This window comes from Dreissena polymorpha, chromosome 12 (assembly GCF_020536995.1).
Source record: "Dreissena polymorpha isolate Duluth1 chromosome 12, UMN_Dpol_1.0, whole genome shotgun sequence".
Taxonomy (NCBI): domain Eukaryota; kingdom Metazoa; phylum Mollusca; class Bivalvia; order Myida; family Dreissenidae; genus Dreissena; species Dreissena polymorpha.
Window position 1 is genome coordinate 41119535 of NC_068366.1, and position 22575 is coordinate 41142109.

The window sequence follows — 22575 nt, forward strand, 5'->3', positions numbered from 1 at the left end:
TAAAGCTTTACATCTTAACTTCCTGTGATCAAGCTTCAAATGCAATATCTCTTAAAATTATTAATACATCAGCTGTTGGATTTGACCAAACTCAACTCATATATTTGACTGGCTTCGAAAATAGCACTTATCAAAGTACTGTCGCCTTAAAGGGATCTTTTCACGCTTTGGTAAATTGACAAAATTGAAAAAAGTTGTTTCAAATTCGCAAATTTTCGTTTTAGTTATGATAATTGTGAGGAAACAGTAATACTGAACATTTACCATGGTCTAATATAGCCATTATATGCATCTTTTGACGATTTTAAAACCTTAAAATTATAAAGCGTTGCAACGCGAAACGATTGAATAATTTGGAGAGTTCTGTTTTTGTCGTTAAATTTTGTGAAACTACGAAGATTGCTTATATAAGGTATAAAATAATTCTAGTACGCGTACTCGGCGGAATAGCTCAGTCGGCTAGAGCGTTTTTACTTCAGGACTCTGGCAGGACTCCAGGGGTCACTGGTTCGAAACCTGTTCCGGGCAATGTTCTTTTCCTTTTTTTAATTTTATTCTTGATTTTTTACTGGAGCTTTTACGATCCAATGTTTACATTTATCGATAAAAAGCATTTAATGAGTAAGTTAAAAAAATGCCAAAATCTGTGAAAAGGCCCCTTTAATATGTTATGGCCAATTTAGATATTTCTTCTTTATTTATATTATTTTAGTTTATTTTCTATTCACATTTATTCACCGTATATGTCTAAAACCTAGATTCCATGCGGTTCATATATTTTTTATATATTTATTTATTTATTGATCAATAAACAGTATAATTACATGCTTGGAGTAATAGCAATCAAAAAATACAAACAAATACCACAAACATATCTGTCGATGTCGTACATGCTACGCAAGGCCAAACGCTCAAAATCGTCACACCCAAGTCACTCTGTCAATGAAATTCCTCACTTTCTATCGACCATTATCTACGTCAGAGACAATTTGGGACGTCCATCTGTTTCCTGTGATTTTTTAAATATAACCTTCTCATTCGTATACTGTAAAATGGCACCCCTCTATAATCGCTTGTAACAGCTGAGAAGCTGATTAAACTCCAAAGATAACTTTCCACCCTCCCCATATATTTCTTATAATTTTTCTCTGACTGATAACCAAGTGTTTCATGACTTTGTGTTATTACATAATGGATCTATGTGCTCACCTGTTGTCACTATACATGTTCATTGTATAATGTTACCTGTGAAACATGATATAGATTTGTTTTATTCTGTTCTGTAATAGGTTGCCGGGAACAGTCTACATGATAATTTAAACAGTTTAAAATGATTACGTGATTAATTGACATCAGTTCCCTTGTCATCTGTGTCGAAACAACGCATTTTTCATTAACAATTCGCCAACGCAAATAGCGAAGTTTAACTCAAATATCGCACCCGATCCTGTTTTATTAGCTACTACTAGTAGAAACTTATTAGACTTTTTAAACTACTACTACTAATAATAAAAGATGCCTTTCCTACCGCGGTAAAATTTTAGTACTACTGCCAACACTAATAAAAGATGCTGTCGCTAAACGGTGCTTGTTCATTTGGCGGACAATGGTGTGCCACGTGTGAGGAATTATGCCGTTATTGCATAGCTGATTGTATTTCCTGCCTTTAAAATGCTCGAACGAATATGAACTCTGGATGTTGGGTTTCAATAAATTATAGCAGATTACACGATTTAAGCACAATTTGATACCTATGACGAGAATTCAGTTTAGTGCTACTTTTAAAATAACTATATAAAATATATAGTTTCCGGTTATGTAGCATTATGAATAAATATTTTCAAGATATCGCTGTTCTTTTTTACAAATGATATTATTTTTAATTAAATTTGCCTGCGCAGTGATAAGCATTTAAAAGCTATTGGAGTGGTTCGATTGCGCTTCAGCTGTACGTCAAGTCTTATCTGGCCGCAAATTATACCTTTCTGAAAGGCGCTTATACAGTCAATCGTCTGATAATGCTGACGTACCGGCGTTCGCGGAAGAAACGTGTCTGTGTTATAGAATACAAATAATTATGGGATAATAAAGTGATCAGCCTAAATTAACTAAACATCATGCCAATGATCCGGAAGCTTCTATTAAAACTGTGTACAAGGGGAAAAGCCGGCGAACAGTAGTCCTACATGTCACCGAGAAGTGGGGCAGTAGGCAAAAGCTTGGAACGCAATCACAAGAACTTGCAGAAGTTCAGATTGAGAATGAGAAACCAAAAACAAACTTAATTGCTAACTGTACTACAAATAGCAGTTCAGTATCAGACGTAGATACTTCGGTTACATTTGGTAAGTAAACAACAACCTAATTGGTGCATTGATTGAGATTAATTCCAGCCTCCGTCCGGCTCTAGTCACATGTCAGCTGTCCTTGGTTTATGGGTGTGTGTGATCATATATATCTATTCACAAAGTAATGTTTCCAAAACCAATGATACAGTATTAAGGAAAGTTTAAAAATCTGAAGTTAATTATTATTCCAGACTGATATTTGGATCATTTTTTAGCTCGGCGTTTTTCGGAGAAAACCAGAGTTATTGTCATAGCCAGCTCGTCGTCCGCCGTCTGACGTCCGCCTTCCGCGTCCTGCTAAAACCTTAACATTTGCTCTAAAATCAAAGTGATTCCACCTACAACTTTGAAACTTCATATGTAGATGCACCTTGATTAGTCAATATAAATTGCCGCCTAAGAGTCTTATGATGATTTTTGCTTTGGCAGACTCTTGGCGTCAATAGTCCACTCTATCTTTTTAATAGCGAGAGTTTTCCTTCTTTGTCTATATTGATGCGCAAGGAATTTGGTGCGCAACATTCAAGCCCCGATATCAGACAGTTAATATCAACGGATTGCAATAATATTTACATACCTGTGTAGATAATTCATTTCTCAATAATGTTCCGTAAGAATTATGTAATGACTCTTTCAATTTTGCACGCCTGACCAATTTAAATCAACACACTACTCACATTTTCAATTCCAATCGCTGTGCCCGCTGTATACGGCAGGTAGATTTTAATCGATAACGCAGCCTATTACACCGTAATGCCTTCTTCTGATTGGTTGATATTTAAATATTTCATAACATGGCGAGAGGTCAGTGATTGTATTGCGATTTAAGCAGAAGTTTAACTGAAACAAATTATGCATTTTAACTTCAATTCGACGCTATTTGAGGTAAAAATGGACTACTTAACCAAAACTTTATGAGTTGGTAATGTTATTTTGCAATTTTAAGCATATTGATATAATAGTATTGTATTTATTTTTCGTTATGGTTTTTGCAGACCGGAGTTTCAGCCTTCAGATTTATTCTGAACGCGAATTATTTCAGCTAGCACCTTGATGAGATCTACGTGCCACACCCATTTTGGGGGTCACTAGGTCAAAGGTCACGGTCACTGTAACCTTTTTAAAAAAAAAAATAATCTGACAAGCCTTCATTTATTCAAAACTGCACCCGTAGCCGAGTGTGGCACCCGTTATGCATTGCTCTTGTTTTTAATTCCCAGCATTGTCGCACAACTTCTGACATTACCTTATAAGATCACACAGCTAGTATAAATATATCCTCCAATTACCTTCAGTCAAGCGGTTAAGGAAACAAATAAAATAATTTCTGAAATAATTCAAACATTGCCGCAATAAACGATGTACCTCAAACAATTTATTTCATTCCCATTAAATCCATTTTAAAAATTGTTTATTTACAGCGTGTTAAACTACGCAAATAATATACACTACACGCGTTGTCTACCTTGAGTCAAAAGGTTACATTAAAAAAGCTATAGTACTCGATTGCAATAGACATGATGTCAATTAAACTTAGAAAATTCCATTCACTGAACAAATTTAGAGAAACTGAAAGATTAATTTAACTTTTTTATAACTTCTATTTACCATTTAACAAGTTTCTGTTTTATCGGTAGATCTTCTGTTAAGCAACATATACACACAAAAAGTGCTCAAGAATTGGAAAAAACAAAAACGTTCGCAATTTGTTCAAATAAAATTTTGGCATATATGTTACTATTAAAAAATTTGATAAAAATATCAAATCGAGACAGTGTATACCCACTGAACATGTGGATAAGGGATGTCACCTATTTTTGTGATGTACCTGCAAAGATTTTTCCATGTAACATTTTCTGGGAATTGTGAAAAAGTAAAAGAATTTTCTTTAAAATAAAACAAATACATGAAATTATGTTTATGAAATTACACAAGCGCAGTGGTCTGCAACTTCTGTGCAAGTTTATTGATGAGTAGCAAAAACATGAACGGAATCGGCATACAATTAGAATATTACAGTTGAAGTAAGATTTGTAAATGTAATTAAACTTTTTTTCCTTATTTTAGTTGTGTCTGTAGTTTATATTTTCAAGCGTAGTAATGTTAGTAAAACAAAATACTCGGAACGCATGCATGTGACGTCATCATGAGAGCCGCAATCTTAATGTAAACAAAGTGATATAAATTAGGTCATGCTTAAAATAAGGGAATCGTACGATACATACTCATGATATTAATTAAAGTGGGAAAGTACCCCATACCACGGATGTGTGGAAATGTATAAAAAAAAAACACACACTACAATTATGTTTCAGAATTTTGCGACTCATTGAAAAAAAAAAAATTGAAAAGTTCGCAACTCAAAAAAAAAAGTTAGTGGGCCAGGGTCCTCACAAAATCATGGAAAAAAAATTGGAATATCTGAGAATACAATAATTGAGGTCTACTTATTTGTCTATAATCAATAATATTTACTGTCAACTCGAAACTCCTCAAAATATTAAAGAAAGATATGTATGCGTTGCAGATGAAAATATAAGATACGATACTGAAAAGGCCAAACGTCTTGAAGAATGGAAAAGTATATCTCCAGAAATTATGTCTGCTTATGTACAAATGCAGACACCCAATAAGCGACAATGTGCTGATTGTTGTCTCTCCACAGATGAACTGTACAGGTGTTGTGATTGCTGTTCATGGGAGACTACGTGCCTCACATGCTTGCGGTTGAGGCATAAACATCCTCATCTGCATTTGGAAGGTACAATGTTAACAAATACAAGAGAAAGCATTTATCATATCATTGAATTTGAACATAAATCATCTAAGACAGTGTACTTTTTTTTCTTAAAGTGGTATGACTTCATGTATTTAAAAAATCTTTGAATGTGTTAAGAGATATTCAAAGTACCATTTTAGAAAATTATCATTACATGAGCTTCATACAAATACGTGTATTACAAATGTGGTCTTTTTCAATACATGGTTTCAAAACCAACCAGTTCCAACTGCCATCAAACTCAAAAGCTGTTGTTATCTTGAACTTTAAAACTGCCAGGTGTTTTTAAATGCTTATTGAGCATTTGTCTTAAATGCCCTTTTTTACAGAACATGGCTTACCTTTCTTTCATTGATGATGATGAGGCTTGGAAATTGAATGACCATTCCTGTAGCACTACTTACCTGAAAAAACTCGTGATCGTGGATGATAAAGGTAATTTTGTAATCCTATCATGTCTCACCCTCATCATTGTTCTTATCTTATAATTTCTCATGCTGACAATTGTTCTTATCTTGTCTCATGCTGATAATTGCTTTTATCTTATCATGTCTCTTGGTGATATTGTTATTATCTTATCATGTCTCATGCTGATAATTGTTCAGATATTGTCTCACACTGATCATTGTTCTTATCATGTCTAATGCTGATAATTGTTCATATTTTATATCTCATGCTGCTAATTGTTCTGATCTTGTCTCAAACTGATCATTGTTCTTATCTTATCCTGGTTCATGCTGATAATTGTAATTATCTTATCATGTCTCATGCAGATCATTGTTATTATCTTATCATGTCTCACGCTTATCATTGTTCTTATCTTATCATGTCTCATGCTGATAATTGTTCTGATCTTGTCATGTCTCACACTGATCATTGCATTGTTCTTATCCTATAATGTAACTTGGTACGAAAGATTCGTTGCAGGTTGTTTTGCTGTCCTGTTACTTTGTGTTAAACAGTAGTCAACTTATATTGGAATCTAGCTACATTCTCGCCAATATTAATATATGCACCCTGTATCAAACTGGGTCATTAAAAGCCAAGTAACTGATTATTACAACTGGAAATGCCCCTGATTACACATTAGCATGGTTAGAACTAAGTTGCAAGTTAAAGTGACTTATATGATCCCAATAAATCATGGTTTTGCCAATTTGCAATTACTAAAACACTTTTTATAGTTAACAACCATAAGTATTTTTTAAAAACCTTGTAATCTTTTTTAAGGTCGACAGCATTTGAAGACCCTGCAATTTTGCAAGTGTGAAGTTGAAGCTGTACGCTTGATTAGGTTCAACCTGTGGCCATCTTCAACCAAATTTCCAAAGGTGGCATTTCACTTTGACTTCATGCGCTGGTTATGTGGTCTTCTTCTTGAAAGCTCGGTGTCAGTTAAAAGTTTCTGCTCCGCATTAGACGCGAGGACCTCAAAGCACATGAAGACATATATTCATCACCCTGTATGTTTGTACATGATTTGTGTTTTAATTGCTTCTGAAGTAACACAAATGTATAATATTTTTATATGTAGTTAATACATAAAATAAAGCTTGTTTACAAAATAATTTAAGTATAAATATTTGATTTACTGATTCATGTGAATGATTTGCTATACTAGTATCAGAAAAGCAGGAGGTGGAGCTTTCCATTTTTGTGCCCCTCTCTGTTAAATATGTACCATCCCCCTTCCATTTTTATGCTCTACCCTTTAAAAGTATGTCTCACCATTGTACACAAATAATTACAGAAAGACCCTATGTGTTATAGTGGCTATTAACAATTTTATAGATTAACATACATTATTATTTGATATGAAAATTATCAAATTCAATTTGATTAAGAGCAGACAGCATGGAATTATGCTGAATGGATGGATGATTGAATATAAGTATGTAAGTGGAAACACCATACTGAAGTCGCTAACACAGAACAAAGTTTAACATCTGGAAAAGTTTCACAAAAAAGTTCACACTGCACCGAAAATATTCCACATTGGGGGCATATGTCAGATCCTATGACAAGCCTTATTTTTAATTGCAATGTGTAATTGCCTTATGTGTATGCTTTAGTTTACCTTTAAACGTTTATTTTAAGTTCTTACAGCTTGCTTTAACTGTTTGTTTTGTCTCTATATTTTATCATGTTGAATAAATGGGATAAATCACGGTTATATTTTTAGGTCAAAGATTTGTACAAAGTGCTTGTAGGAGGAACAGCCGATGAATTTCTACATTTTATCTACCAAATGGAAAACATCCACGATGATGGATCCAAATGTCCAGCTTGTTATGAGGTAATGTATTAAATAGTGATTGTAACAGAAAATTATCCCACCATTTTACAATTACAGTATTTAAAGTAAATATTAATCAATAAATTGATACTTTGCTTTCTAGCTCACCTGATTGCTCAGGTGAGCTTTTGTGACTGTTCTTTGTCCGTCGTCTGTCCGTCCCTCCGTCCGTTCACATTTGTTCATAAACACTCTAGAGGCCACATTTATTGTCCGATCTTCATGAAACTTGGTCAGAAGCTTTGTCCCAATGAAATCTCGGTCGAGTTTGAAACTGGGTTGTGCCGGGTCAAAAACTAGGTCACTAGGTCAAAAAAGAAAAAACTTGTAAACACAGTAGAAGTAACATGTCATGCCCAATCTTCATGTAACTTTGTTTGTCTTAATGATATGATGGTTGAGTTCAAAAGTGGTTCCAGTCTGTTGAAAAACATGGCCGCCAGTGGGCGGGGCAGTTTTCCTTATTTGGCTATAGAGAAACCTTGTAAACACTCTAGAAATCACAATTTTTGCCCAATCATCATGAAAGTTGGTCAAAACATTGGTTTTATTGATATTTCGGACGAGTTAGATAATGGTCCAGATCGGTGAAAAAACATGGCTGCCAGTGGGTAGGGCATTTTTCTCTATATGTATATAGTGAAAACATGTGAACACTCTAGAAGTCACATTTTTGGCCCAATTTTCATGAAATTTGGTCAGAACATATGTTTCCTTGATATGAGAGTTGAGAAAATGGTTCCGGTCAGTTGAATAACATGACTGCCGGGAGGGGGGGGGGGGGCAGTTTTCTTATATTTATCTATTTAAAAAAGCTTGTGAAAACTATAAGTCACATTTTTTGCCCAATCATCATGAAACTTGTTGAAAAGATTGGTTATCCCTTTCCCACTTAGAAGCAAAGTGAAAAAGGCAATGTGCAAACAGCATAAAACCAGAAAAGCCTGAGAGTAACTCGCAGCCTGTTCATGTTTTATGCTGTTTGCTGCTCATCAGTATCTATGGTTTAGATATGAAGTCTTAAAATCTTTAATCTAGTAAGAAAGGTCTTCAATTAAATATTATTTTATAAGGAACTACAAATGCGTGAAAATACGTATCTAAGTGTTAAAGGGTTATATATATATCTCAGACGAGTTCGCAAATGATCCCGATCAGTAAAAAAACATGGCTGCCAGGGAGGGGGGCAGTTTTCCTTATGTGACTAGAGAGAAACCTTGTGATCGAACACTATAGAAGTCACATTTTTTGCCTAATCATTGTGAAACTTATTCAATACATTGGTTTTATTGATTTCTCGCATAACCAACAGAGGCTTGCTAGCTGACTTTGTAAATAATACAATTCCTAAGATAAAGGGTTATATTGTCAGTCTTGTAACATGATGTGAAACAAAGAGGACATAATGAAAAGAAAAACGCTAACTTTTACTTACTGATGAAGACAAAACTCCATGTGCTAGTATTTACCACTGATTTGAACCAATCTTTTAAAGAAAGGATAGATAGCAGTTTACTGTTCCCTCAACGAAGTCGTTAGAAGTGTTGACTGTCAAATTCTCATGAAAGGTGTTTTCTTTTTTGAAAATGGATGCTAGTTTTCTGTGACAATTTAAACTTCTGGGTATTTTCTTATTCAGGATTCTCCCTCCCTGATAAGCTTGCTAGAGCAGAGGATATAGAAAAAAAAGCAAGGAGGCTCTTCAAGAAATTTTGGAACCTTTTGCAGGTAAGAAAACATGGACAAATGCAGATTTTCTACAAGTATTTGTGTCATTATATAAAATTACCATCACATATTTGTTTTGCAGTTTCCAGTGTTTAATTAAATGATGCACATGTCAATACCAGTTGTGAGATGAACACCTTTAATTGCGGGCTTGACAGAATTCGACTAATTGCCATCTCAGAAAATATTGTCCCAATATTAAAAAAAAACAAAATGTTTGTGCATAACAATATAGAATTGAAAGACTTTATGTTAAATCAGAATAAGAAACAAAACTATAAATGTCCCGATAACAAAATGAACCATTTAAATAATGTAGATGAATTTAAAATAATTATTGTTTTTCTCTGTGTAAGTTCACAAATATTTATTAAATTTTTCTGTTGATTAGGAGTAACAACTGAATGTCTACAGGAATGGATAGATTATGAGCGGGTTGTGTGTATCCGCAGCAAATCAACTGGTATGTCATATGATAATTATATGATTCATAAGTAGCTTAGTGAGTTTATCATTTTCTCGCAGCATTCAATTGTTTTAACAGAAATTCATTAAGTGTTTACAAGCCACATAATTTGCTTAACATGGTCTTTGTGTTTTAATGATTTGAACTTCACATTTTAATACAGAAAATCACTCCTTGTCACCTGCTGAAGAGTATTGTCTAGTCCTGGAGGAGCTAACAAAATACAGGTACTTTAAATAGGAATAATGCATTTGTTACTACGTTATTTTATACAGATTCTAAGTAATGTTATTAGTTAGCAACCAGTCTCTTTGTGGATAAATAAAAAATAAATGAAGTTGTGATGTGCAAGAATAATGAGTTTTCAATCATAACACTTAACCCTTTTTTTCTCAGAATGTTTTTTGGGGAGATTTTGTTTTGTTTGTTAGCTCGACTATTATATATGAAATATATATAGTGGAGCTATCCTCCTCACGTCGGCGTTAGCGTGAGCGTGCAAATGTTATAGTTTGCTTTCATATTTTGCAAACTTCTTTACCAACATGACCCCAATCTATAAACAAGAGCAGACAACTGTAGCAAGCATTTTGTAAGAATAATGGCCCTTTTTTGTCTTAGTAATTGAATATTTTGTTAAATTGTGTGTTTAGATCCACTTGACTTCTAAAGTATCAAAGCTATTGCTTTCAAACTTCAAATATTTTCTTACTATCATGAGGGTACTGTACCTGGCAAGTTCAATTTGACCTTGACCTTTGAATGACCTTGACTCTCGATGTCAAAAGAATAAATTAGTAACATTGCCATAACTTCTTTATTTATGATCAGATTTTATGAATACTTTTACAAAACAACACTTGTATGAATACCACAATGGATTCCGTCCAAACCATCCCCCACGCACCAACCCATTGAGTTTTCAATGTTGTCTTGTTTTGTGTCTTTTCTTATATCTAATTAGTACATGTATATTGCTGGACCAAGGTTGGGATCTCTCAAATCTGTTTAACCTCCCAGTGCTTTATATTGACCTTTCCAAGGTCAGACCGTGTTCCCAGACAGTGATTTTTTTTTGCTCAAAATTACAGTCCACTGATATTCCCATGACCTAGTTTTTTTATCTGGCATGGCCCATGTTCGAACATGGCCATAAGATCATCTAGATACAACTTCTGACCAAGTTTGGTGAAGCTCGGATGGAAACTTCTTGAATTAGAGAGCGGACTCCATGCTAAATGTTTAAAACACACTAAGTGACCCCGTGACCTTGTTTTTGACCCGGCATGACCCATATTCGAACTTGACCTAGACATCATCTTGATACAACATCTGACCAAGTTTGGTGAACATCGGATGAAAACAACTTGAATTAGAGAGCGGACACTAATAACGGACGGATCGACAGACAGACAGACCGACCAACCGACAAGCTCACTCCTATATACCCCCCTAAACTTTGTTTTTGGGGGTATAATAAAAGCAAAAAAATCACTGCCAGATTTAGTCACATTTTGTGTTTTATGTTTTAATGTTCTGTTTTTTATTTTTCTGTTAGGCAAATGGTCATTTGCCTTAAATAAGGGATTTTTTGTTGATAATAAGGTGTTCTCTCCTGATAATGTTTTGGGAGTTTCTTAATTTTATATCAGTGAATTTTCCCCCAATTTTTTACAGCCGAACACAGGCTGTTTCCCCTAGCAAAATACAAGTTTCCTAAAACGGATTTCTCCCCTAGCATTTAGATGTTTTCATTAAATTCATTCCAAATACCTACTTTTTTATAATCACAAACGCTTTATTCAATCAGCTTTTGGATGCGAATATATGTTTGTTCACCATATAAATGAAATTCATATTGATCTTTACCTTATTAATATCTTTTCTGTTGATTTTCAGCTCAAATTTTTCCTTTTGAGAGCCACAGGTTGTTTTGAAAATAAAACAAGAACTTCACAGTTGCAGACATATTCCCCGCCAACAGGGCCTTGGCATCGAATAATTTGATTCAGGTCAAAACAACCCAATACAGGTCATTACAATTCAGTGCAAGTCATTATAAAAAGTGTTGGAATCGGATCTAAAACTCATATTTCAGAACTCCAGATAAGGGTCGTATTTTCATAATTACGAATTATTTTCAAGTCCGTTACGTATTTATTTTAAAATCTTGTCGTACCATTAAGAATTACAAAATCAAGTTACGAATATTATTTTTACATCGGTTCGTATCGATTTTTATTGAGTTCTTTTTGCGTAATAAAGATCTTTTCGGTGCTTATATTGAATGGTTATCGGGTTTGTTTTGCAAAGCTATTTTTCCAATAAAAGCGGCATGTACAGTCTATCTGTCAAAAAACAATGGCGGCGCCCAGAGAGCGTCCTAAAAACTGCAAAGCCTGCAAAAACACGCTTTTAACATATTGTTTGCAAAGTTAGCTGAAGTTGAATGTTAAGAAAGACATTATAGAAAAGATCTTAAACGATGCTGTATGTTCAGTTGCCGACACAGTCGGAAAAGCTATAAAAAAAAACGCCACAAGACGGGTGAATAACTTAAACAAACAAGAGGGCCTGAAAGGCCCAAAGTCGCTCACCTGAGATTACAAGATATTATTGGGACAAATCTCCTGACCAAGTTTTATGAAGATCGGAAAATAAATGGCCTCTAGAGAGTTAACAAGATTTTACTATAGCCATAAGGAAAAATGCCCCGCCCCTTGGCATCCATGTTTTTCAAGCAAACGTTACCATTTTTGAACTCATCCAAGATATCATTCAAAAACCAATCTTCTGACCAAATTTCATGAAGATTGGACAATAAATGTGGCCTCTAGAGTTTTAACAAGGCTTTACTATTGCCATTTAAGGAAAAATGCCCCCCCCCCTTGGCGGCCATGTTTTTCAACCAACCGGCATCATTTTCGAACTCCTCCAAGATATTATTGGGATGAATCTTCTGACCAAGTTTCATGAAGATCGGACAATAAATGTGGCCTCTAGAGAGTTAACAAGATTTTACTTTAGCCATATATAGCCATATAAGGAAAAATGCCCCGCCCCTTGGCAGCCATGTTTTTCAAGCAAACATTACCATTTTCGAACTCATCCAAGATATCATTGGGCCAATCTTCTGACCAAATTTCATGAAGATTGGACAATAAATGTGGCCTCTAAAGAGTTAACAAGGCAGATGTTGACGCCGCACAACGCACAACGGACAAAAAGCAATCACAAAAGCTCACCATGAGCACATTGTGCTCAGGTGAGCTAAAAATTGTACAATGTATAGACATTCGCCCTTTGTGACCTTGACCTTGGAGGAAGGGACCTGGCTTTATATCGCGACACATCTTCTAATGATGGGAAAAATTTGTACCAAGTTTAATTTAATTTGCTTAAACAAGAGGGCCTGAAAGGCCCAAAGTCGCTCACCTGAGATTCAAAGGAACTGACCTGTTCTGTGCAGCCCAAGATGTCATTAGAACAAAATGTTCTTACCAACTTTCATGACTAGTGAACACCCTGGCTGCCTCGTTTTTCAACAGACCAGAACCATTTTCATACACATCCAAGATATCATTTAAACAAATATACAGACAAAATTTCATGAAGATTCATAAGTCCATATAAGGAAAAATGCCCCGCCCACTGGTGGCCATGTTTTTCAAGCAACTAGAACCATTTTCGAACTTGTCCAAAATATCATTGGGACAAAACTTCTGACAAATTTTTATGATGATCGTACAATAAATATGGCTTCTAGAGTGTTAACAATGTTTAACTATAGCTATATAAGGAAAAATGCCAAGCCCCCTTGGCGGCCATGTTTTTCTACCAACCGGAACCATTTTCAAACTCATCCAAGATATCATTGGGACAAATCATTTGACCAAGTTTCATGATGATCGGACAATAAATGTGGCCTCTAGAGTGTTAACAAGGTTTTTCTAATGCATGATATATAGCCATATTAGGAAAAATGCCCCGCCCCCTGGTGGCCATATTTTTTAAGCAACCGAAACCATTTTGGAACTCATCCAAGATATCATTAGGACAAATCTTCTGAACAAGTTTCATGAAGATCGGAAAATAAATGTGGCCTCTAGAGTGTTAACAAGGTTTTACTATAGCCATATAATGACAAATGCCACGCCCCCCTTGCGGCCATGTTTTTCAACCAATCGGCATCATTTTTGAACTCGTCCAAGATATTATTGGGATGAATCTTCTGACCAAGTTTCATGAAGATCGGACAATAAATGTGGCCTCTAGAGTGTTAACAAGATTTTACTATAGCCATATAAGGAAAAATGCCCCGCCCCTTGGCAACCATGTTTTTCAAGCCTACTTAACGATTTTTGAACTCATTCAAGATATCATTGCGACCAATCTTCTGACCAAATTTCATTAAGATTGGACAATAAATGTGGCTTCTATAGTGTTTACAAGGTTTTACTATAGCCATATATGGCCATATAAGGAAAAATGCCCCGCCCCTTGGCACCCTGCCATGTTCTTCAGGCAAACGTAAGTTAACCATTTTCAAACTCATCCAAGATATCATACAGACCAATCTTCTGACCAAATTTCATGAAGATTGGACAATAAATGTGGCCTCTAGAGTGTTAACAAGGTTTTACCATAGCCATATAAGGAAAACTGCCCCGCCCCCTGGCGGCCATGTTTTTTCACTGATCTGGACCATTTTTGAACTCGTCCGAGATATCAATGAAACCAATGTTTTGATCAAGTTTCATGATGATTGGGCAAAAATTGTGACTTCGAGAGTGTTCATAAGGTTTCTCTATAGCCATATAAGAAATACTGCCCTGCCCCCTGGCAGCCATGTTTTTCAACGGACCGGAACCATTTTTGAACTCAACCAACATATCATTTAGACAAACATTTTGACTAAGTTACATGAAGATTGGGCATCAAATGTGACTTCTACAGTGTTCACAACACAAGGTTTTTCTTTTTTTTTTGACCTAGTGACCTAGTTTTTGACCCAGCAAGACCCAGTTTCGAACTCAGTCGAGGTATCAATGGGACAAATGTTCTGACCAAATTTCATGAAGATCAGACAATAAATGTGGCCTCTAGAGTGTTCACAAGGCAAAATGTTGATGATGGACGACGCACGACGGACAAAAGCTAAAAAAAAAAAATTATGCTCTTGACATAAATAAGTGTAGAACATTATGGACATTTGACATATAAGTGTGACCTTTACCTTGGAGGCAGGAAACCCTTTAAGCAAGACACATTGAATAATGGTGCCGAACGTTTGTGCCAAGTTAAATGAAATTCACCTAATAAATGACAACATCATGTTCATGACACGAACTGGATGGAAAGATTGTACCATATAAAGACGTTTTACCTAAGTGTGACCTTCACCTTGGATGTAGTGTCTGGTTGTTTAGCGCGATACACCATCTAACAATGGGGAACATTCGCAGCAAGTTTAATGAAATTGGCTTAATATTAATAAATGAAGTTATGCTATGGACATGAACTGGATGGAAACATTTGACCGCATAGACATTTGACCTATAACTGTAACCTTGACCTTGGATGTGGCCAGGGACCTGGTAATTTAGGGTGACACATAATCTAATGATGGGGAACATTTGTAGCAAGTTTAATAAAACTGGCTTTATAAATGATGAAGTTATGCTCCGGACACAATTGGAACGGACGGATGGCTGCGTTTCACATATCCTTGTTGGCGGGGGATATAAAAAGCAGTGTATTATGGGACTGCATGGGTTTTTCACCAAAATTCATTTAATCGAAAATGTGAAATTTTAGAAACAATATAAACACAGTTGTGAAATAGTTACAGCTATTGACACTCCGTATGCACCCACACAAGCTCAGAGCATTCAAAAAGAACTAGTAATGTAGCCAGATAGGGAACGACTCGCCCCATATAAACTAGCCCCTTATTTTATAAGGATTCGCCCCACATATATAACTACTCGCCCCAGCATAACTTATATGGTAGGATTTTTTGTGATTTGTTATTAGCCTAGTTTCTTTGATTAAATTTGTTTGTGTTTATGCTTTATTTTGATTTTATTGTGTTTACAGTAGAGTAGGTGAAAACGAAACATTAAAATAGTGGGTGGGATATGGAAAAATATCTAAAGATTTGGCAAATTAGAATTTTGGGGAAATTTGTTAAAATGCTTTTCTTAAAAAACAAAGGACAAAAGGCCAGAGGACGAAAAATGAAACAAGAGAACGTTCAAACATTGACAAATGAATATATCGATACGAAACTCTGGTAAAGAAATCCCGGTCTTAAAGTATAATCGTTGCTAACCATACTAGGGTACACCAGCAGTTTTCATTTCAGTTTGGTTTGAGTATAAAGTATTGTGTAGATCGACCTAGCGAAAGTAGGTCAGTCGAAAATAATAACGCTTTAAATCCAAAATAGACGTCTATAGCACAATCAGATTCCTTGAAACAATATTTCAGTGAAAGCAATCGTTATTGTCTTCAGTCGCTAAATAGTCTACTAATAAACATGCAGATACGCCAACACTTAATCGTGATGATATAGAAATTTAGAACGTAGCCTACCGTCGGTACTGCAACAGAACTCGATGCCTCCATCTTTGTTGCCGTAAAGAGTGCTTTTGATTGATTGGTCGAAATAATTCAGGCCAACCGTGATCTTTTATTAGTGTTGGCAGTAGCTAATAAATTTTACCGCGGTAGGAAATGCATCTTTTATTACTAGTAGTAGTAGTCTAAAAAGTCTAATAAGTTTCTACTAGTAGTAGCTAATAAAACAGGATCGGGTGAATATCGTATACCTGAATAATATGTTTATATAAAACAGTGCGGTTGATGTAACTCTACCCAATACAACTCTACCCAATACACAAATAACGTAACCTGCTATTTACTTCAAGCCGTTACGCTTGATGTCTTTTTTATGCAATATAGTCACGATTTCAATTCGTCAAAGAAAACTAGAGACGGAAGTGTACGGTGTTTTTAATAGCCGCAGCTGTAATTTACTCATTTGTTCCATCGGGCAAACTGGTGGAAATTTTGTTTTAGCGTTTCGTTACTGGGATCTTTGTAAGGGATGCGTAATGGATTTAAAACGTTTGTGTCGTTCGCGATCGGCGTGTTTCTGGCCACCGTGTGTACCGAGCAAGCGTATGTTGACAACTTGTACTTAGTACTTTAAATATGTGTGTTATAATATATATATTTGTACGTTAACAAAAACAATATATCAGATGATCGATTCCTATAATTTATTTAAAAAAAATATAGCCTATATTTAATCAGTCATGGTCGTCTGTATGTGGTTCCAGGTAATGCATATTTTATACAAATGAAAATGTATTGAGATTCTATTGCGTCAGTATGAACGATACTTCAGGGCTGGATACATCGTTTTAGCCAACAAACCCTTTAAAAATGTTATGTTGTATATTATAAAATCTACATGTACTATACAAGTCGTGCAATTACGTAAACTTTTCAGACGATAGTTTTTAGAACGATCCACTTACTACTATTATTTTAATCACTTACTCCTGATATTTTAATCACTTACTCCTGATATTTTAATCACTTACAAGTGATATTTAGATCACTTACTTATGCTATTTAAATCACTTACACCTGATAAGTATATCACTTACTACTGGTATTTAAATCACTTATAAATTTAATCATACTTGAAAATGTACCCTGCATGTTTTCGTGCTGAAATATAACTAAATATACAAGTGAGAAAGCCTACTCAATACTATTACAATCAAAGCGCTGAAGGCACTGTAGGTGTTCGCTGTTGTAAAATGTCGTCCTTGATTAGCTTCTGCGCATTGCACAGGCTAATCAGTATGCACAGGCTAATATTATTTGACATGCATTAAGCCCCGTTTTCCCTGAAAGCAGCCAATATGTACAGATCTCAATGATAAACACCAGACTGGTCAATCTCAACACTATTAGTCATATAAACCCTCTGCAGTGTACCAATGGTGAACTATAAATAGGCAAATGTGTTGGTTATCTTTCCTAGCAGACGTTCATTGCATTTGTCCACTCTCTTACACTGCGGTTCATAACATTCACATGTATGTTGAGGCACGAACGACAACTCTGCTAGGAGAATGGCATTTGTCGTCTGCTGCAATAGGCAGTGGTTGCCTTTCCATACCGTGCCTAAGGCTTCTAAGCACATACTGATTTGCAAAATATGGTCTGTTATATTAGTGTTAGCTAACGCTCACACTAAAAACTATATTATATTATTATAAAATTATAAAGTGTATACTCCACTATGCTGTATGGAATTCAATACATATTTTTGGTTATATCGTCCTTAAGTCAAATAAAGTGTAGCGTCATTTAATCGAGACCCATTTAAAATGTTTTTTAATTGAACTTCATACTTATTTTATTAACTCCATATTTTTATAATCATTTTATATAAAAAGATAATTTTTTCTCCTAAAATTCGTTTTTGTAAATAACAGAATTTGTTTTCTATTGATTGTGATTAATAAGAAACAAAATTATTTCTTTACACTTTTATGATGTTTATCAATTTTTTATTGAAATTTATGGACATATACAAATGGGTATATTTCATATGTATTGATACAATATGCTTCTCATTTGACGGTCACAATATTTAAACATAAAAAACGACATGCGGATTTAATTTTCAGTATGACTGTGGATAATCTAAAATCAATGACATTTAAATTTAAATGCAACAATGTTAATTAGCAATTAACTTAACAGTATGATTGGTATGTTGGCAGTAGACTGTATTTTAAGGCTCAATATATTATCTGGCATTGAGTTTAGTGTTTACTATCAGAATAATATGAACATTTAAATCAAATAAAATAATGCTAATTAAATTGGCGTCATGCCATTACTACACGGGAAAAAATGGGAATCTAAAATGTTCTTTGTGAAAGAGTCAAGATCAATCTCATGATGACATTCTTCCCCTTATTTTTTTTCTGTCAACACATATGTCAAAATGCAATGGAAAATGTGGGGTATAAATTAGTAAATTCATCAATAAAGAACTCATCTAAATGAAAAAGAATCCCTTGTTTAAAAAAGAAAAAGAAAACAAAACATCGCCATATTTACTACATGATATGAAACGCTCGGTTAAACCCTACTCGTGCTACTGATGCATCGTTAGGTTTACCCCCATTTAATCTTGTTCGATCAAGTCTAGAGTGCGATTAGTTACAGCGTAAACTCGAGCAGGAAGTGTTTATACACTGCTGCTTAATCAAAACAATTGCATTGTACGTTTTAGCGATCACGCAGGGGGAATTTACAGGTAGTTTGGGATTGGTCATGAACGTTATGTATTGTGGCTTGCCTCGTTTGGGATAGGAGTTTTGTTGTCTCTTTGTGTACCGCGAATGTTGTACTTTGTTAAATAACATGCTGTTGAGCCCAAATGTAATAGAGCGAATGAAACAACAACTAAGAATTAAAGAGTTTAAAATATGCGACTAAACAAAGTTGTGTCTACTTCTAATGGCAATGAGTAGACCAAAAACAAAACTCGGGTTAAATATAAATTAAGAAAATGCACAATGCATTTTTATCTGTTTTTGTTAATGATAACTTATCTCTCCGCAAATGTATTACAACATGAGGAATTCTGAAGGCGGCTTTCAAATTGTGAACAAAACCATTGGGCTTTTTTATTTTCAATAAATTGCATTTCATTAAGTATAAAAGTTCATATAAAAATGATTTTAAAGTTAATAAAAAAACAGGAAACAATATGATCGATCGAGTCAAGCATCAGAAGTCATATTGTAGGCTTGACCAGAATTAGAGGCCAATGGTGGTTCTAATAACTTCTTATTGTTTGACATGTCATCAATAACGTTTTATAGGAAATTTCGGTGGGGAAAGTGTATGCTGTCTCTTATTTAGTTCATTGGTCGAGTAGCCTTTTCGTACAATTTTGTTTAAAACAACACTGTTTTAATGTGTATTATATATGTACTCTTCACATCATTTAATTAACCTAAACAAGTCGTGTAATTAACCCGTTTAACTCGTGTATGTGATTTACGATTAAACCTGGATAATGCTAACAGGTTTCTTGCAAGACGACTTATTTAGACCAATTTTCTTTAAAGCAAATTAAAGACACGCGTTATTAAATTTACTTGTATACGTTTGTTTGCTGTACATTGTGTCATAAAGTAACTTCGGTTGTTAACATGCAGTATACTTCCCTTGAGAGCATTCGAGTCCACAAATACGTATTTGAATTAGTTATCTATAAAAATAAATACCAATTAAATCTTAAAACCAGTTATAATATTACAAATTCCAACCAGATATAACATTTCATTTTCCTGGCTTAGATTTCATCAACAGAGCACTTTTATTAGCCGGATTTTTTTCGAAAAAATCTCGGCTTATAGATTGATGTTGTCGGGCGGGCGGGCGGGCGGGCGGGGTGGCGGCGTGCTCGAAAATGTTAAAGTTCTTATTTCATGGTATAACTTTGGTATGCTTGGACCTAGAGTCTTCAAACTTGACATGAAGGTTGGCCAGGATTAACAGATGACCACTGGTCATTTCAAGGTCATTCATTTGAAGGTCAAGGTCACTGTGACCTTCAATATAAAAAATGTTAAAGTTGTTATAACTTTGGTATGCTTGGACCTAGAGTCTTGAAACTTGACATGAAGGTTGGCCATAACTAGTTAGTAACCACTGGTCATTTCAAGGTCATTCATTTGAAGGTCAAGGTCACTGTGACCTTGAATGTAAAAATGTTAAAGTTCTTATTTCATGGTATAACTTTGGTATGCTTGGACCTAGAGTCTTCAAACTTGACATGAAGGTTGGCCAGGATTAACAGATGACCACTGGTCATTTCAAGGTCATTCATTTGAAGGTGAAGGTCACTGTGACCTTCAATATAAAAATGTTAAAGTTGTTATAACTTTGGTATGCTTGGACCTAGAGTCTTGAAACTTGACATGAAGGTTGGCCAGAACTAGTAAGTAACCACTGGACATTTCAAGGTCATTCATTTGAAGGTCAAGGTCACTGTGACCTTGAATGTAAAAATGTTAAAGTTGTTATAACTTTGGTATGCTTGGACCTAGAGTCTTGAAACTTGACATGAAGGTTGGCCAGAACTAGTAAGTAACCACTGGACATTTCAAGGTCATTCATTTGAAGGTCAAGGTCACTGTGACCTTGAATGTAAAAATGTTAAAGTTCTTATTTCATGTTATAACTTTGGTATGCTTGTACCTAGAGTCTTCAAACTTGAAATAAAGATTGGCCAGTACTAGAAGATGACCACTGGTCATTTCAATGTCATTCATTTGAAGGTCAAGGTCACTGTGACCTAAAATGTTAAAATGTTAAAATTGTTATAACTTTGGTATGCTTGGACATAGAGTCTTCAAACTTGACATGAAGGTTTGCAAGCACACTTAGATGACCACTGGTCATTTCAAGGTCATTCATTCTAAGGTCAAGGTCACTGTGACCTTGAATGTAAAAATGTTAAAGTTCTTATAACTTTGGTAGGTAAAAATGTTAAAGTTCTTATTCCATGTTATAACTTTGGTATGCTTGTACCTAGAGTCTTCAAACTTGACATAAAGGTTGGCCAGTACTAGAAGATCACCACTGCTCATTTCAATGTCATTCATTTGAAGGTCAAGGTCACTGTGACCTTCAATGTTAAAATGTTAAAATTGTTATAACTTTGGTATGCTTGGACCTAGAATCTCAAACTTGACGTAAAGGTTTGCAAGCACACTAAGATGACCACTGGTCATTTCAAGGTCATTCATTTCAATGTCATTCATTTGAAGGTCAAGGTCACTGTGAACTTAAATGTTAAAATGTTAAAATTGTTGTAACTTTGGTATGCTTGGACCTAGAATCTCAAACTTGACGTAAAGGTTTGCAAGCCTTTGGATTTCTGTGTAGGTATGTGAAAGCAAAACAATAAATAGTATTATTTCATCTAAGTTTATTTTCTTACATTTGATAATGAAATTGATGGAAACTTCAAACAATATGTTACTAATTTGCTAATAAAAAAATTGAGATCAAACTTTCCTAATTGTCAATTCAAGTTCATATTTGTGACCTTAAATGTTATTGTTGTTCATGTATATGCATGCATTCAAAACATAACACAAGGTTTGCTCATGCCTTGAAAAGTACTTACATTTCATTTTGACCTTTGAACAATATTTCAGTAATTTAAGTATTGCATTGACAAAAACACGAAAGGTACTTTCCTGTCATTTAAATCAAAAATCCGGCTTCAATGCGGTCATCTCCGACCGCGGAACTCTTGTGTTACTACATTAATTTAATTTTGTTATCAAAACTTTTGAGTTTTTACTTTAGCATACAGTTGCTAGTATGTTCAGAGCCAGACATAGTGCAAAACAGCACAGATTTAATCAAAGTTGCGTTTTCGAATATTCCGGTGTTGCTGTTTTGATGTTTTAGAATCAGTTGTTAAATTGAAATATGCTTCATATCACAAATGAAATTGAATGCAGTCATCAAACGTAACTTACGCGAAAAATATGTTCAGGTATATATGTGTTTTGCTTATACCAAATGCATGGACTGCTTAAATTCAAATTCAATTTGAAAGAATCATAAAGGAATCAAATGAATGGGTTAATGCAATATTATGTTATTTATACGAACAGTTTATATGACTGTTCAAATGTTTTGCATACTGCAGCTAAGGTTTTATTGATCTTTAAAATGGTTTATTTATGCTCAAAAGGACGATGAACACTAATAATATTGAATTGTCGTATACCCACGTTGGATCCAGTTTGCCCCGCTCCATTCAACTATGACTGGATTGCTACGGAATGATGAGTCGTGGGTATTAGACGTTGTAATTTCTCAAACATAATGC

General features: G+C 34.8%; 2 protein-coding genes across 5 annotated transcripts in view; one reads left to right on the forward strand and one right to left on the reverse strand.

The window, feature by feature from the left end:
- LOC127852550 (uncharacterized) overlaps positions 1 to 22575 on the reverse strand; it is a 210728-nt gene that overhangs the window by 43897 nt on the left and 144256 nt on the right. The window lies entirely within an intron of this gene.
- The window catches only part of LOC127852885 (delta-like protein A), a 33353-nt gene that overhangs the window by 1903 nt on the left and 8875 nt on the right, over positions 1 to 22575 (forward strand). Inside the window, exon 1 of one of the 4 annotated variants that reach the window (XM_052386922.1) lies at positions 16508 to 16802. The exons of 1 other annotated variant lie outside the window; for it this stretch is intronic. In XM_052386922.1, the coding sequence (XP_052242882.1) occupies positions 16729 to 16802 (74 nt within the window). In that variant the 5' untranslated portion in view covers positions 16508 to 16728. Of the gene's footprint in view, positions 1 to 16507; positions 16803 to 22575 lie in introns of those variants that run through there. 2 more of the 4 variants (XM_052386921.1, XM_052386919.1) reach the window with 2 other exon arrangements.